Source organism: Bubalus kerabau, chromosome 13, assembly GCF_029407905.1.
Source record: "Bubalus kerabau isolate K-KA32 ecotype Philippines breed swamp buffalo chromosome 13, PCC_UOA_SB_1v2, whole genome shotgun sequence".
Lineage (NCBI taxonomy): Eukaryota > Metazoa > Chordata > Mammalia > Artiodactyla > Bovidae > Bubalus > Bubalus kerabau.
Window position 1 is genome coordinate 62,235,978 of NC_073636.1, and position 18,407 is coordinate 62,254,384.

The 18,407-nt window shown below is 42.4% G+C and overlaps 1 protein-coding gene across 4 annotated transcripts in view; it reads left to right on the forward strand.

Annotated features, from left to right (window-relative positions):
* The first annotated feature begins 1,272 nt into the window (after positions 1-1,272).
* Positions 1,273-18,407, forward strand: part of TM9SF4 (transmembrane 9 superfamily member 4) — a 52,494-nt gene continuing 35,359 nt past the window's right edge. The window contains exon 1 of one of the 4 annotated variants that reach the window (XM_055544731.1): positions 1,273-1,444. In XM_055544731.1, coding sequence (XP_055400706.1) covers positions 1,430-1,444 — 15 coding nt within the window. In that variant the 5' untranslated portion in view covers positions 1,273-1,429. The remainder of the gene's footprint in view (positions 1,445-18,407) is intronic. The other 3 variants (XM_055544730.1, XM_055544734.1, XM_055544732.1) reach the window with 3 other exon arrangements.

Below are 18,407 nucleotides of genomic sequence, written 5' to 3' on the forward strand. Positions count from 1 at the left end.
TGACTCCATCCATATGCCTGGGAGTCAGCTGGAATTTCCAGAGTACCTGGAGATGTCGGCTGGGCCTCCCTCCCTCTCCATGTGGCTATCAAGCCTGGTCGCCAGACGTCTTTAGACCCAAAATGATGGAAGCAAAAACTGCCAAGTCTCTTGAGGCTTAGACCCAGAACTGGCAGAGTCATTTGTATCATATTCTGTTGGTTAAAGCAAGTGATGTGACCAGCCAGATTCAAAAGGAGGAGAAATAGAGTCAACCTCTTGGTGGGAGAAATAGTATGCTCATGAAAAGATGGAAAGATCTGTTGGCAGCCTTCTTTGCCTGGCAATCAACCATAGCCCTGCTCCTAGGTGGGGATCAGAGTTCAACAACCCCCTGCCAAGAGATAAGACTAGACAAGAGAGCCTTCTGAGTAGTTTTAGCATGATGCTAAATGCTGCAGCACACAAATGTTCAATACGTGATATTGACCACTATCAATCTTTCCCAACTTTTCCTAACAGTTGCAGAAAGCACTGGTACTGTACCCACTTTACAGTGATACATCGACCAACTGAACTTTCAGATCTCTACCAATTTTAACACTACAACTTCTTGAGTCCCCTTTTCTAGCTACTGGAAACTGAGGCTTAGGAAGGTGGAGTGACTTGCCTCGAGTCACACTCTTAGGTAACAAGGTGAAGTCCATATTCAAACTGTCTCTCCCCAACCTCTGCCCCCCAACTAAAGACGCTGCGTTTTCTTCCTCCATTTAGTAAGTAGTGTATTGGGCACCTACCATAAGACTGAAGGAGTAGACATAAGAGTATAATGACATTTATTTAATAATATTATTCAACATTAGTTAATTGGATTGTCATCATTACACCTATAATGAAGGTGTTAAAATAGTCTCCTCCCCATTTCACAGATGAGAGTGAGGCAAAGCAAGGTTAAAAAAAAAAAAAGGATCGTACCCACATAGGGATTAGAGTCTACTGGAGAGAATACTGGATAGCCAAGCAAATAATTAAATACATTAATTACAAATCATTCTGCTAGTGGAGCCCTGGTACGGATCCCACTCAACCAACTCAAAGGGCTCAGGTAACCCTGGCAACGGATCTTCCTGCCAATACTAAAGATGGAGCCCACAGAACAAGCACCTTTACGCACACCGCTATTACCCACAATGCAGTGTCAGCCGGGGAAGGAGCGGGGGTCTGCCAGGAGTTAACATGGCTTCCGTAGTTACACCACCCTGTCTTTTCACTTAATCAGCGACCTAACTGCCCAGACCAGGCTACCGATCAGGAGCTAAGTCTTCTTTGCGCCTCTACTCACCGCGACCACAAGAGCGAGTGAAACAGGGCAGCACCTCGCGGAGGTAAACTCCGTAACCAAGGAAACCCTACTTCCGCTGACGTCATTACGGCGACACGTGGATCCAAGATGGCGGCGGCGATGGTGAGTGAAGGAGACTCCGGGAGCCGGAGATGGAGCGGGCCGCTCTGGGGGATCCCAGGACTTCCTGGCGTCCCATGCTTGGCTCGATCCACTTCAGGGACCCCTAGCTTAGGCCTGAGGGACATCCCTGATTGGGCTTGTCTCCCCCAAACTCCCCGTCTCCAGCCTTTGCTCCGCACTCAGGCTTGTCAAGGCCCGAAGTTTTGGGGGAGGCTCTGGGTCAGAGGAAAGGTCTCAGCTACTACCCTAGGCGGTTCCTATTCCAGTCTTGGTCTTTGCCTCCTGTGACCCCCATTTCCCAATTTTCACTTTGCAATCCTCACCCCTTCAAAGAGCCCCCGTTACTCCCAGTTTTGCTCCTCCCTCTCACGTCTGTACCCTGCTTTCTCCGCCTCCCCGCCTCCCCACTCTCTTGACCAGTCCGCGGATGCTTCCTCACCTCTTCCAGCCCGAAGCCTGTGTCATATCCTTTCTAGAGCCCTGTCCTTACCTCGCTTGTCCCCACTGCGCACCTGCCTTGACTGCCGATACCCGGAAGCATGCCTTTACCCCTACCCCACCCCCACCCCCACCCCAGCCCCCATTGTCAATCCCCAGATCCTTCTCTAATCGTATCTCGTCTTCTCTCATTTCCAATTCCCTGCCTCTCTCCTATGGATCTTTTATCCCACTGGTTGTCAGACTTTCCTGTGCGTAAGACTTGTGGTGTGTGTGGGGAAGCTTGTCAAAAATGCAGTTTCCAAAGATTCTAATTATGTTGGCCTAGGAGATGCCTAGGAATCTACACTTTTATAAGCACTCTAGTGATTATGATGGAGGTGGTCAGTTGTGAAAAGCACTATGCCAGTGCCCCCTGGCCCCCTCCCCTGCACATGCCCCTACAGGGCCACACAGCTCTTTAGGATGAAGTGTTTGTGTGGATAAGGGTATGTGGATAAGCTGTACCCGGAAAGTGGGTCAGAACTTGCTGGCTTCTGGTATAGAACGCTGGAAGTAGATCTGTGAAAAACTGGCCCTTTCTTCTTCCAGAAGGTCAGCTCACATTCTCTTGTCAAGAGACCAGAACCAAAATTGAAGTCACTTAGGCCAGAGAGATTTTGTACTGTTCCTATATGTTGCTTCCTCAGATAATTTCATCCTGGGAGTGCACGCAAAAGACATTTGACTTTAGTAAAGGAAGATTCTTGTTTAAATTCTTTGGTATTGATTTTTTCCAAGCAAAGATAGGTTACTGGCTGATAACAAATTCCCCTCCTCCTATTAACCAACTGATAAATTATCCTTTTTGTTTAATAAGGGATTCCTTATTTAGAACCTCAGAGGTCATGTAAAAGACTTCACAGCCTTGCCTGATATCTGTGGTCTTAGACCACAAAAAAAAATCCCAAACGTGGTATGTTGAAACCAATTTTTTTTTTTATTTTCTGGACCACTTTCAGAACAAGAATGGCATAAGAACTTAACATGAACAGGAAAAGTCACACCCTCTTTTGCCGTAGGGAAGGAGTTCAGTAAAGTGGCATTTATAGCATTGCACTGGGAAATTCTTGCTCTGTTTTGAGGTTTTAAGAGGTAATAAGTTAACATATGTCTGGTACACATTTATTTAATCAACAAATATTTGAGTGCCTGCTCTGTGCCAAGACTTAGGGATGTACTGGTGAGTTAGAGAGTCAAGGTCCCTGTGCTTGTGGACTTTTTCTAGCCTGAGGAGACAGTCAGTAGATCAAATACATGAACAAGGTAATGTCAGATAGTGGTAAGTGTGAAGAGGGCAAGGTGATGTGGTAGTAATTGGGGGGTGACAGGGTGGTGCAACTGCTTTGGATTACGTGGTCAGAGAAGTCTTCTCAGAGAAAGTGACGTGAGTTGAGACCTGATTGACAAGAAGGAACCAGCAATCCAGAGAGTGTTCGAGGCAAAGGAGATGGCAAGTATAAAGGACCAAGGTGGGAAAGAGTATGTCTGAGGAACACAGAAGGCTGGAGGGGCTGAAACATGGTGAGGAGTTGGGGGTGGGGAGGAACAAAGAATAATACAAGATGGAATCAGAGAGAGGCAGGAAGAGCTGTATTTCTAGAAACATGCCTGTAATTGTGGGTTGTAGTCTACAGTTTGTAATCTGTGGACTGCATTTTGAAAGACTGTTCTGTTACAGTGCTTGCCCTTCCCACACTTTTCAGAATGTTACATTAAGGGACCCGGCTTGTTCTCAGCCTGCAGAGAAACCATGGAAAGGCATTTGGATTTTATTCTAAGCACAGTGAACGACAAAGTGATTTTGTATTTGTTGTGTCACCTGGGAGTATCATCCTCTGCTTTCATGATGAATACTATAAACTGATTTCCAGAAATTGAGAGTGTAATGTGTACAGGAACCCACAGAGGCCACTTTAAAGAGGGCACATGAGCAGCTTCATGTTTGATGCAATAGTGAAAAGTCACAGAAGCACATTTATTACCAGGGGATACTATGTGTGACAGGCTGGGTGGGCAGATAAACTTGAGCTTGGTCTGTGTGAAGCCCTTTATTATACGGAAGTCAGAACAGTCCCCGCACCCTTGTACAATAGGTTGTTTCACAACTGCTGGGGATGGAAGTGTGTGGGTCTGCTTTGGGGTGTCTGGGTTTCTGAGGCAAGTCATACAACCAAAGAGGAACCTAGCTAATAGATTCAGTGACTGTGGGAACATGCTGGCCTTTGGTTTTTTCTTTTATTTTAAAAGTTAGGGCTGTGGGTGCAAGTTTCAAGTGATATTTATGGGTTTTTACCTCCCTGCCTTTCCTTAGTGATTGGTTCTTCTTCCCCACGGGTTGGCTGCCACCTCCCAGATCTGTGTTAGCACAGTGGGTGTTTCCTGAAGTTCCCCAGCTAGGAGTAGACGGCTGATGTAAACTGAAGTTCTCTGTAGTTTTCTTGCGTTCCTCCTGCCCTGGATTTAGATGACTATAAAGTTACACGATACCAAGTTGCTGTAGCTGGGTCTGAGATGAGGAGCAGGGCCATATCTCATCCTTTATAGAACTGTTGAGCATATGGAATATGCTTTGAGGAATATTGTATTGGTGGAACTTGGGAAGTGTCCATTGAGAACATTTGTAGACATCTCAGGAATCTAGAAACCTCTGTTTGGAAAATAAAACTGTGTATTTCTCTCGCACATTGTTCATTCTGTTTGGGGTTTTATGTTTTTTTCCTTTTTATTGGATTATAATTCATATCACATAAAATTCACCCTAAGTTTACAGTTCAGTGATTTTTAGTATATTCACAGAGTTGTGCAACCTTCACCACTGTCCACCTCCAGAATATTTTCATCACCCCCTTAAAAAAAATCCATTAGCAGCCACTTCCCACTCCCCCTTCCCTCCAGTCCCTGGCAACCATTAATATGCTTTCTGTCTGTATAGATTTTTCCATTCTGGACATTTCATATAAATGGGATCAAACAATATGTGGTGTTTTGTTATCTGACTTCTTTTTTTTTTAAACAAGGCATAATGTTTTCAGAGTTCATCCATGTCATAGCATGTGTCAATATTTCATTCCTTTTTATGATCAAATAATATTCCATTGTGTGGATAGACCTCATTTGGTTTACCTTTTCATCTGTTCATGGATTTGGGGATCGTTTCTACTTTCGGGCTGTTATGAATAATATTGCTGTGAACATTTTGTGTGTAAGCTCTTGGGTAAACATCGGTTCTCAGTTTTCTTGGATGTATACCTAGGAGTAGAATTGCTGGGTCAGTTCTCACTGTTCTGAGGTTGAGTTTGATCCAGTCCAGAGGCAGGGGAATGGTCTGAATGACCTCTAGGTTCCTTTGATCAAACGAAAGCGGTGCTAGCCAGTTCCTTCCTTCTACTATCCCCCTCGCCCCCTGTCCCTGGGCCAGTTAGAAGCACAGGAATCGTGTTTTGTGATGAAGTCTGGCTGATAGAGTTCTGGGACAGAAGGCAGGAGGCCTGGACTCTGCCAGCAGTCCTGTGTGTGGCAAGTTGCTGTCTCCCCGGGGCCTCACCTGTGAATGGCCATTGGCTCATTGAGGAAGAAGCAGCTGGGGCTTAGTCCCAGCACTGCCACTGATCTATCAGGTGGCCTGGAGCAAATTACTTTGGTGTTATTCGTCTGTTTCAGCACAGGTCATATGTGAAATGAAGATTTAGATGTGAGGATTTCTAAATTCTTCAATGAAATTTGTAAAATCTTCAATGAAATTGAAGATTTCAACTTGAAGTTGAAAATTTTGTGGCTTAGAATACTTGGATTCAAGGTGATTTTTGCTAATATGCCTATAAAATCAGATTGATTTTTTTTTTTCCGTGATCTTAGTCCCTGTGGTCTTTCCAGGCTGCTGTCTGTTGGTTGTATTGTCTATTCTCTCCACTTGCTCCACCTGGCACATGTGTTCTGCAGGAGCCGCTGTGTCCTTAGAAGCCGAGGCGCCAACACCAGTCCTTGGTACAGATGTGTTTCTCTGAGAAATCCCGTTAAAGGAGTGCCCTTAATCCCCCCAGGAAGTCCAAGGAAGGCAGAGGCGGCATTAAGTTGCCTCTTGGTTTCTCTTTTACAACTTGGACAAAAGTTTCCCTTTGATCTCAGTGAAAAAGAAGCAGGTCACAGAATGTTGAAGGTTGAGTTTTGATCTCTGGGCACTGGCAGGAAGGTGGGAAGGACTCAGGATGAACAGGGCCATCTGGCCATAGGCGAATGGTAGGAGCCACCTACCGCCCCAGACCTGCTTTGATCCTTGAACCATTTGCTGACACTGATAGTTCCCAAGTGGGACATGGTTTCGGACGCTGGGACTTCTCGGTTCTGTCCCATTCCTCTTCATTGCTTCCTTCTCTGCTGTGTACCATGACTTCTCACCTGTTCCCAAGCATTAAAACTGACAGATCTCCCAGTGTTTGAAATCTGAAGGTTTTTTGTTCAGAGGGTATACTAAATGGTACTGGCAGTTCTTAAAAAACAAAATCAAATCACAAATTGGAGCTGAATTCATAAGCCAGTTTAGAAGGGAGTCTGGGTGCCCTGGCCAGTCACTTAGTATCTTTGGGCCTTGGTTTCTAATGAAGCAGATCTCGTGCTGTGAAGTGGCAGTTAAGGAGCTCATCTTCACATGGCGTTGATTGGGGCTGGGGGGCAAAGAAGAGAGGTTGGCAGGCACAGGACTTTACATTTTTTTCCAGTTAGTTGCCAATATTTAATAATTGGGAGATTTCACATTACAAAAGTGCTGGATTTTCATTTTTTTCTTGAAAATTTGGGCCCAAATTTCCCATAAAGAACATTCCCCATGCAGGACGCAGTCTTCCATACCTTTTGGCTTATTCCTTAGCAGCATCACCCAGTAGGTAATTTGCATGGCCCTTCTAGGGGTTTGAATGAGCAACCCCTGAATGAGGTGGTCTCTCTATAAAAATCTTCCTATTTTTGACATGGGGATTCAAAAGCAATATTTAAAGTTTGTGGTAATCCCCTAGGTTACCTAATTTTGAGGGGAAAATTTCTGTTCACAAGATACATGTCAGTTGATAAACCATATGTCCATCCATTATTTCATCTGATTGTTCCAAAAACTCATTTTACAAATGAAGAAACTAAGGCTGGGTCTAAGCTCATGGGCTGGAATCTGACACTGATTGGTTTTATGACTTCAGGCCAACTATTTGGTTCTTTAAAACCAAAATTTTTGTTACTTAAAACAAAAATTTTTTTTACTGTGGTAAAAGAGACATAAAATATATCATTTAAACTATTTTATGTGTACACTGGCTTTGCATGTACAGTGGCATTACGTGTACACTGGCATTAAATACATTCACATTATTGTGCAACCATCAGCACCATCCATCTGCAGAGCTTTTTTGTCTGGATCAGTTTTCTTATTTTTAAAATAAGGATGAGACTCTGAAAGAATTGTGATGATTAAATGAAATGCGAGATGAACATGCTGTAACTTTCCTACTCCAGGGTTTGAAATCTATAGGAGATGAACTGTCTAAGCCTATTGCTTGGGCTAACAGAGTATTTAATAAATACCCAAGGAGGGAGGGAAGTTCCATGCATTTTTAATGTTTTATTTCTGCACTTTCTGGCCTGAAGGTCTGGGTCTAGAAGTCTTCTGCTTGGTGAGGGTAGTTATTAGTTTCACCTGGACTTTCACACAGGTGGTTGTTCCCTACCCCCAAAGAACACTTTTGAGTCTTTGTGTGTGTCTCTGCCCAACAAGTTATTTTTATGTTTTTGGCTGCGCTGCATGGTTTGTGGGATCTTAGTTCCCTGACCCCAGACTGAACAGGACCCCTGCCCTGAAAATGCCGAGTTTAACCACTGGATCGCCATCTTTCTCCACTCTTGAAACAATGTATGAGCTACTAGTATTAGCTCCATTTTATTCCTGAAGAAGGAGAAGGCAATGGCACCCCACTCCAGTACTCTTGCCTGGAAAATCCAATGGATGGAGGAGCCTAGTAGGCTGCAGTCCATGGGGTCGCTAAGAGTCAGACACGACTGAGCGACTTCACTTTCACTTTTCACTTTCCTGCATTGGAGAAGGAAATGGCAACCCACTCCAGTGTTCTTGCCTGGAGAATCCCAGGGACAGGGGAGCCTGGTGGGCTGCCGTCTATGGGGTCACACAGAGTCAGACACGACTGAAGCGACTTAGCAGCAGCAGCACCCCAATAGTTACTCAGTGTCTATGGGCTCTGAAATAAAGGCTACATTTTGAGTCTCCTGTGGCTAATTTTGGTTCTGGGTTTGTTTATTTTTCTTCCTGGGGTCTTTAGCTCCATGGATGCTGCTTGGTAAGTGGTCTTTGGCTGTCATTGGCTTTCGTTCAAGTATGGTTGAATTCTTAGGGAGCTTTAACTGATTAGGTAATTGATTTCAGTTAACTGTTGGCAAGCTGCCCCAAAGTCTTTTTCTTTCTTCTCCCCGACCCCCGCAAATCTGGGGAGCAGTTACTGAATGATCTTGAAATGATGATTATATCTTTGAAAAGGAAAAAAGAAGAATCTAGCTTACTCTTAAGGGAAGGTGCAGCTTTTGCAGCAGGAAAGGCATGAAATAGGAATCTGGAAGGCTGTTCAGATTGGCCACACTCTGTACTCAGATGCTGTTTATGGGAAAGAAGACAGCAAGGCAGAGGGCTCCAGAAAACAAAAGGTTAACTTCTGGCCACAGAGAATATGAGTAAATGAAAAATTTTCAATTCTCAGGGGAAACTTCCTATTTTCTTTGGAAGAAGTTAATTGTTCATACCTTTCAAACTGGGTGGTGCAAAGTTGGGTGTGGGGGGCGGTGAAGGGTACTTTTGGGTCCTAATAGTTCTTCATTTGGCTATTATTTGGGAGAAGTTTTTCTGTGTGCCCAACCCCCAAGAATAAAATAGATAGGGAGGGCAAGACCTTGATTCTTAGGTCTCTTGAGCTTTATAACCTTCCTAGTCACCCACATCTTTGCCAGAGATGGAGTGTCAGATCACAATACAAGGGCTTCTAGATTACCATCACCTTGTTCCTTGACATCCCACCTCTGCAGCTTTGTGACTTGGAAACCAAGTAAAGCAAATGACATTGAATGGACTGGTTCACCTCTCCTGTGACTCCCACTCTGTTCATGGGTCTGAACATGCAACAGATGTTTGCTAAATACTTAACTGACTTTTCAGACAGTCTCATGCGAGAGTTTCTGGGGATCAGTTAAAAATTAAAGGAAGATATAAAGGGATTTCGCAAGAAGCAGGTACTTTGCTTCTTCCTAATATCCTTACAGAAATGAAATACGCGTCAAATATCCTCTATCAGGCGGTCAAGAGCTACAAAGGTAGTTAAGTCAAATAATCACAAAAAGTTGAAATGGGATCCGGTACAGAGTTCTTTAATCAGGGGCCTGTCAACTTCTAGGTCTTTGATTTCCTTGGACTCATACGTCATATTCTGCATTTTGGAGTGTTTTTTCCTGGGAGCAGCTTCTGTAACTTAAGATTCTCAGAGGGATTTGCAACACTTTCCCAAGATTAAGAATGACTGACCTGGTCTGGTTCATATCACACACCTGGCTCCAGAATCTCCACGGCATCATTCTTACCTTATAGCTGCCATTTTCTGCCCATCTTCAGGGGAACTCGCCCAAATGCTTTCAGAGGAAACCTTCCCCTTCCTAAAATGTCAGTGTATTTATTTTGAATATAGGTTATCCATATACATGGAAAAAAGCATAAACGTTACAAATGAAAAGAAAGTCACTCAGCTATCCCCTATCCATTCATCAAGTGTACTCTGATTTTTTTAATATTTCTCCAGAACATTTTTATGTACATAAAACATCTACTTTAAAAAAAAATCTACTTAAAAAAATAATCTGCTTTTTAAAAAGTAGATGTTTTACATACATAAAAATGTTTTTTTGCTAGCTTTTCTGTCCAGGTCTATGATCCGTTTTGTTAATTTTTGTACATGATGTCAGGTTCCTTTTGGACATGGCTACCAAATTGTGCAAGCACCATTTGTTGAAAAGACTGCCCTTTCCCTATTGAATTGCCTTGGCAACTTTGTTAAAAGTCAGTTTACTGTAAATACAAAGTTTTATCTCCAGACTTTTAATTTTGTTCCATTGGCCTCTTATGCTTATCCTTACCGCACTATCTTCATTACTGTAGCTTTATAATTGCTTAGAAATTGGTAGTATAAACCCTTTAGTTTTGTTCTTTTTTAAAGTTATTTTGGATATTTTGGGTCCTTTGTGTTTCCAGGTAAATTTAAGGATCAGTTTGTCAGTTTCATAAAAAAGCCTGCTGGGATTTTGATAGGGATTGCACTGAATCTATAGGTTAGTTTGGGGAGAATTGCTATCCTAACAGTACTGAGTCTTCCATTTCAGTATGGAATGTCTCTCCAATTATTTAGATATTTTTCACTTTTCTTAGCAATGTTTTATAGTTGTCAGGATACAAGTCCTTTTTAAAAGCATATTCCTAAATACTTTATTCTTTTTGAAGCTACTGTAGATGAAACTGTTTTCTTAATTTTATTTCTGGGTTGTTTGTTGCTAGTGTGTAAAAATACAAGTAATTTTTATATATTAATATTGTAGTCTGTGACCTCGTCCAACTTGTTTATTAGTTGTAGTAGTTTTGTGGATTGCATAGGATTTTCTTGATATAAGATATGTGATCTGCAAATAAAAGGACTTTTTTCTTTTTAATCTGGATGACTTTATTTTTAGCTTAGAGTGTATTATTTGCTTTTATAGAGCAATGCTGACTAGAAATGACAAAAGTGGACATTTTTGCCTTGTTCCTCATCTTAGGAGGAAGCATTCAGTCTTTCATCATCAAGTGTGATGTTGGCTGTGGGTTTTTCAAAGCTACCATTTATCCGATTGAGGAAGTTCTTTTTTATTCCTAGTTTGTTTAGAGTTTTTATCATGAATATGTGTTGGACTTCATCAAGTGCATTTTCTGCATTAATTGTGATGATTGTATAGTTTTTGTTTTTTATTTATATGATGCAATGCATTATTTGATTTTCAGATATGAAGCCAGCATTGCATTCCTGAGCTAGAACCCACTTGGCCATGTGTAAACCTTTTCCTGTATTGCTAGATTCAGTTTGCTAATGTTTTGTTAAGGATTTTTCCTTTTGTGTTCCTGAGGAATATCTATCTGTAGTTTCCTTTTCTTGTAATATCTTTGGCTTTGGTACATTCTTTTTAAAAATTTATTTAGACAAATGAGATTATAGTATATGTTGATGTACATCTTTATTTTCTACTTAATAATTTATGTTGGCAGTCTTTCAGTAATAATCCTGCCTCCCACTTAAGTGTATATTGTGCTAAATTGCTCTCCTCAAATTTATCTATATCTAGTGTATTCAGATTTTTTTAAATTTTTTGACTCTGATAGGTAAAAAAGATGTCATTATTTTCATTTGCAGTTTTTAGATTCTGAATGATGTTGAGCATCTTCTTGTGTCTGACCATTTGAACCTTTTTCTCTTTAACTGCCCATTCTTATTCTTTTGGGTTATTTGTCCTTTATTGGTTTGTAAGAGTTCTTGGTGTATTGAAGAAATTAGTCCTTTGTCAGGTGTGTGCAAAATATTTTTATTCAAATTGTCTTTTTTTACAATGAATTTTTTTTTTTTCATTTTCTTCTTTCTGTATATTCTCCTTCTCAATAGCATCTGGATTTTGTTTTCTTCTTAGAAAACATTTCATATCAAGATTGTGTTAAAATATGTCTATATTTTCTTCTAATATTTCTCCTGTTTCAATTTGTACATTTCTTTCCTGTCTTCTTCAGTGCCAAACAGGTTGTATAGCCCTGTATTTAATATTTATTAAAATTAGTCTGCCTTCATTATTTTTCTTTTCAAAATAATCCTGAAGTAAAAGATAATTGTGAAACTGACTACAGTGATTTGGTTATTAGTAGAAAAGCATTGAATTGGGGGAGGGACAAGGAAGGTGTAATATTGGAGAAGAAAAGAATTAGGGGAGGGTAAAGGGAGACAAAAAGCAATTAATCCGTGGCATCAAGTTCTTCTTTGGACACCTCTAATCATGACCTAAAATTATCTCTGAGCATGGCCTCCACAGTGGGGACAAACTTCTGATCACCCAGCTCTGCCAGGTTTGGTAGAGCTGGACCTTCTTTACTCTGCAGATAACTTGCTGTGTGACCATGTCACTTCCCCCCTCTGGCCTCCTGGATTATGTGACCCCCTAGCAGCTTCCCTTGGGGCTCAGATGGTAAAGAGTCTGCCCACAGTGCAGGAGGCCCAGATTTGATCCCTGGGTTGGGAAGATCCCCTGGAGAAGGAAATGACAACCCACTCCAATATTCTTGCCTAGAGAATTCCATGGACAGAGCAGCCTGGCGGGCTGTAGTCCATGGAGTCACAAACAGCTGGACACGACTCCACTTTCACTTTCAGATTCTTCAAGAGATGTCTTTAAGGGACCCAACTCGGGTTGGAACTTTGCCTTGTTTTGTTCTACCTTTAGGCTGCTTGGGTTGGTGGACCATCCCATAGTTTCAAAGGAATCATGAATTTCTTGAGTTTCCTGGGAGGTCATAAGGCTTCTGATTCACTTTCCTCACTAGGGTAGGGATATCACCTTCCTCCTCCTTCCTTGTCACCTGCTTCTCTCTGTTTAGCTCTGGGTATGGCCTTTTCCTTAGCTAGGTGACTCTCTTGTTGGAAGTTTCCTTAGAATGAGCATACATCTTCCTCCTTGCAGTGTGCTCATTGGTCCTGCCTTCCAGTGCAACCCAGAGAAAGCCACTCTGCCTTATCAAGCACACTTAATGTGCACTGTACTTAGTCCTTACTACCATCATCTCTGTAGCACCCTGCCATGAGTGGAGTATTAGTTTCCTAGTTTCTTATTACAAATCAGAAACCACAGGTTGGGCAGGTTCTGTGTCACTTGCCTAAAGTCACACAGCTAGGAAGTGATGGGTCAGGACTTGAATTCATATCTGTATGACCCCCAGAGCCTGTGCTTTTTCCACTGCACCCATGGTTCTCAACGTGTGATCCCAAGACAAGACCAGCAGTTCCAACATCTCCTGGGAACTTATTAGAAGGGCAGATTCTCAGACCCTGCTCCAGAACTACCAAAGAAGGCATTCTGGGAGGTTAGACCCAGGAATCAGCTTTAATAATCCCTCCTGGTGATTTCCTTACCTGCTCAAGTTTCAGAACCACGGCCTGCCATTTCTGCTCCCCAACCTGGCTGCTGCTTCTGTTCACATCTGACCAAGAATTTATAGGTGACTTCACTTATCCTTGTTAGTTGTCAAATCTAGGGCTGAACATTACAATGTCTCTGGAGCAGAAATGTGCTGCACACATATACACCCTCCCCCCAAATACATCCATGTACTCGGTTACCAGAGTAATCTTTACAACTGCAGATATTCCTTTCCTCCTTAAAGTTCTTCAGAGTCTCCCCAGTGCACAAAGGACAAAGCCCAGACTCCTCAGTGTGGCTTGTGTGGATGTGTCCCTTACGTACCTCCCAGCCTCCTGTCGGCACAGACCTATTCATGCTTTCGACTCACAGGATGATCCGTGAGCTACAAGTGTTGTCGTCAGCTGTGCGCTTGTGAGAAATACAGACTCTGCACCCCTACCTCTAGGCCTGCCGAGTCAGACTCTGCCTTTTCACAAGCCCTCCAGGTAATCTATATGTACATCAAAGTTCCCGTAGCACAACCTACACCTCACCTGCCAAAAACTCCTTATGGTTGCCCCCAGGCCTTTGTCCCTGTGTTTCACTCTTTATGGAGCACTCCCGCCTTCCCTCTCCTTTCCCTTGGAGTAGACTTGAATGCTTAGATTGACACCGCACCCCTCCAAGACTGGGCTGGCTTGTTGCTGCTCTTGTGTACTCCGGAGCCTCTTAGCTGCTAGGATAAGAGACCAGGCCCTCCATAGCAGCTGGGACCTAGAATTGCAATTGGCTGATGACTTATCTGTCCCCCCGCTGGCTCGTGGGGGTGCATTCTGTGAGGCTGGCACAGTGCCTGACAAATAGTAGGTGCTCAGTGTAGTGAACTGCTTTCTGTTCTGGTTAGAGCATGGACCTCGGGGAGAGACTGCTTTCATCGCTGGAATGAGAACAATAAGAGTCTCTGCCTCATACGGTTGTTGTGAAGATTAATTGCGTTGTTGCATGAAAAGAACCTAGAACTATGCCTGGCACATGGTCTGCTTCTGCTGCTGCTAAGTCGCTTCAGTCGTGTCCAACTCTGTGCAACCCCAGACACGGCAGCCCACCAGGCTCCCCCGTCCCTGGGATTCTCCAGGCAAGAACACTGGAGTGGGTTGCCATTTCCTTCTCCAATGCATGAAAGTGAAAACTGAAAGTGAAGTCGCTCAGTTGTGTCTGACTCTTAGCGACCCCATGGACTGCAGCCCACCAGGCTCCTCCGTCCATGGGATTTTCCAGGCAAGAGTACTGGAGTGGGGTGCCATTGCCTTCTCTGGCACACGATCAGTGTCCAGCAAATGTTAGCTGACATTGTTATCACTGTCTTCATTACATGTGCATCATCTTATAATGCAGCTCACCTTCCTGAAAAGACCATACTGTTTCTCTACATTCTGATCTTGAGCAACTTATATAATCTGTGGGTCTCAGGTTAACCGGCAGTCATCTGGGAAATGGTGATAGAAATCCCCAGGTAGTTGTAGTTGTGAGAATGGTGTGAGTCAGTGTTTGTAAAGTGCTTAGCACAAAGCCGGGACTTGCCGCAGGGAAGAGGCTGTACCACAGTGCCTTGTACTTACTTTTAGGTGCTTAGTGACTCTGTTACTTCTTGTTGCTTTTTAATGTTGTTTTCCGCCAAGGTGAGTATTTTCCATCTTTTTGTTTGTTTGTTTGTTTGTTTTGTGTGTACTTGCTCCATTGGTTTGAGACTTTGGAATAAAAGTATATTGAAGTCTTTTAGGATTTGCTTTTCATTCTTCTGCACCCTGAGGTCTCATGGAGCCCTTCAGTTCCCATGGGCAGTGTCTCTCTGCTAAGATTAGAGGACTCTGTTACAAAAGAACTGGAGTAACTTCTTAGATTTAATTGGCTTGATAGCCATAAGAGATTATAATCATCTGCCCTGGCCTCAATTGACAGTTATCAGATAAAGCAAGTCTGGTGTTGAGCTTCCTAAGAAGGGAAATTTAGAACACACACACACACACACACACACACATTCAGTTCAGTTCAGTTGCTCAGTTGTGTCCTACTCTTTGCGACCCCATGAATTGCAGCATGCCAGGCCTCCCTGTCCATCACCAACTCCCGGAGTTCACTCAAACTCACGTCCATTGAGTTGGTGATGCCATCCAGCCATCTCATCCTCTGTCGTCCCCTTCTCGTCCTGCCCCCAATCCCTCCCAGCATCAGAGTCTTTTCCAATGAGTCAACTCTTCGCATGAGGTGGCCGAAGTACTGGAGTTTCAGTTTTAGCATCATTCGTTCCAAAGAACACCCAGGACTGATCTCTAGAATGGACTGGTTGGATCTCCTTGCAGTCCAAGGGACTCTTAAGAGTCTTCTCCAATATATATATATTTAAATTTTATTGAAGTATAGTTGATTTACAGTGTTGTATTAATTTCTGCTATACAGCAGGGTGATTCAGTTATACATATATATTCTTTTTCATTATGGTTTATCACAGGTTATTGAATGTAGTTTCCTGTGTGGTACAGTGGGAAACTCCCAATCCTTTCTTCACTCTTCCCTTGGCAACTACAAGTCTGTTCTCTGTATCTGCGAGTCTGTTTCTGTTCTGTAGACATGTTCACTTGTGTCATATTTTATATTCCACTTGTGAGTGATATCATATGGTATTTGTCTTTCTCTTTCTGACTTATTTCATTTAGTGTGATAATCTCTAGGCCCATCCGTGTTGCAAATAGCATTATTCCATCCTTTTTTATGGCTGAGTAATATTCCATTATCTGTGTGTGTGTGTGCGCGTGCACGTGCGTGTTCATATACCACATCTTCTTTATCCATTCATCTGTCAGTAGACACTTAGGTTGTCTCCATGTCTTGACCATTGTAAATGGTGCTGCTATCAATATAGGGGTGAATGGATCTTTTTGAATTATAGTCTTTTTCTGGATATATATCTAGGAGTGGGTTTGCTGAATCATAAGGAAACTATTTTTAGTTTCTTTGAGGAACCTTCAAACTGTTTCCCATTGTGAGTGCACCAATTTTCATTCCCACTGCCACCAGCACTGTAAGAGGTAGAATGCATATATTTTTGATTAACAAGAAATAATGATGTTAACTGTGGGCTTTTCATATGTGGCCTTTATTGTATTGAGGTAAATTCTTTTTATGGGCTTCCTTGGTGGTTCAGGCAGTAAAGAATCCGCTTGCACTGTAGGAGACCTGGGTTCGATCCCTGGGTTGGGAAGATCCCGTGGAGAGGGGCATGGCAACCCACTCCAGTATTTTTGCCTGGAGAATCCCATGGACAGAGGAGCCAGGTGGGCTATGTTCCATGTGGTTGCAAGGAGTCAGTTATACCTTTTTTTTTACTTTGAGAATTTATGAAATCATGAATGGATGTTGAAATTTGTTAAATGCTTTTTCTGAGTCTGTTGAAAAGTTTGGTTTTTTTCCTCTCATTTTGTTAATGTAGTTTATCACATTGATTGACTTACATTTGTTGAACCATCCTTATATGGTGGGATTAAATCCCACTTGATCTTGGTGTACAGCTACTTTTAGTGAGGTGTTAGATCCAATTTGCTGGTATGTGGTTGAGGATTTTTACATCTGTGTTCATCCAGGGTACTAACCTATAGCCTATAGTTAGTTTTCTTGTGGTGTCTTTGTCTGCTTTTGGTATGAGGGTGCTACTCATCTTATGAGTTTGGAAGTGTTCCCTCTTGTATTTTTGGAAGAGTTTAAGGATTAGTATTAACTCTTCTTTCAATGTTTGCTAGACTTTACCTTTCAAGCCATCTAGTCCTATACTTTTTCTTTGCTGGGAGATTTTTGATTACTGATTCAGTCTCCATTTTATTCAATTTGTTGACCTATGAACGTTCGCCATAGAACCTTATCCTTGTTATTTCTTAGGCTTCTGTTGTAATGTCTCCTCTTTCATTTCTGATTTTGAGGTTTTTTCTCCTTAGTGTTGCTAAAGGTTTGTCAGTATTAGCTTTTCAAAAAACCAACACAGTTCTGTTATTTTTTCCCTATTTTTTTTAAAGTCTCTTTTTAATTTATTTCAACTCTAATCTTATTTCCTTACTTTTTCTAACTTGGGCTTCAGTTCAGTTCAGTTGCTCAGTCGTGTCCGACTCTTTGTGACCCCATGAATCGCAGCACGCCAGGCCTCTCTGTCCATCACCAACTCCCGGCATTCACTCAGACTCAGTTCCTCAGGTGTAAAGCTGGTTTGGTTTTTAATCCATTCAGCTACTCTGTGCCTTTTGATTCCGAATTTAATCTGTTTACTCTCCAGGTTAGTCTAATGTGCATCATGGTTGAGAACCACTATCTTAGATGTACAGATAGGCTATGGCTATAATAGATGTCTCGAAGAGTCTCAGAGTAGGTCCTTGGATGGGTGGGAGGTACCACGAACTCCTTAAATTTGAGAATTTGAAAAAAAATCAGTTATCAAGGGGATATAGCTAAGATTGCTGCTAAGTCACTTCAGTCGTTTCTGACTCTGTGCTACCCCAGACACGGCAGCCCACCAGGCTCCCCCGTCCCTGGGATTCTCCAGGCAAGAACACTGGAGTGGGTTGCCATTTCCTTCTCCAATGCATGAAAGTGAAAAGTGAAAGTGAAGTTGCTCAGTCGTGTCTGACTCTTAGCGACCCCATGGACTGCAGCCTACTAGGCTCCTCCATCCTTGGGATTTTCCAGGCAAGAGTACTGGAGTGGGGTGCCATTGCCTTCTCCAATAGCTAAGATTAAGCACCATAGTATTCAACCTCTATGTGAATGAACAATTTTATGTTTTTATAGATCAGAGGTTGCTTGATGCTTATTATTAGCTTGTTTGATAAGGGTTTATTGAGTAGTCACATCAAGAAAGCCAGACAAGTGATTCATGTAGGTGGAGAGAGAGCAGATACTTAAACCATAATACAGCATGAAAAGTGCTAACAGTGGTGTGTTAAACAAGTACAGATTTAAATATTTGTCAAGTAACTTAAGTAGCCGTCTTTGAACATATATAGATGTGAAAGTTCATTTGGGTATTGGGTAGTTTCCAATCTCTTGCCTTTAGTGTTGTCATAGAGATATTCACAAAGAGCCTTAAAAAATAAGGAAAAAAGAGAATAATTCCTCCTGTGGAGATCTGAGGAGTTCTTGAAGGAAGAAACATTACCTACATGGGACCTCCGAGTGTAGGTAGGACTTGAATAAGGTGAGAGCAAGTGTCGGAAGCACTCTGAGC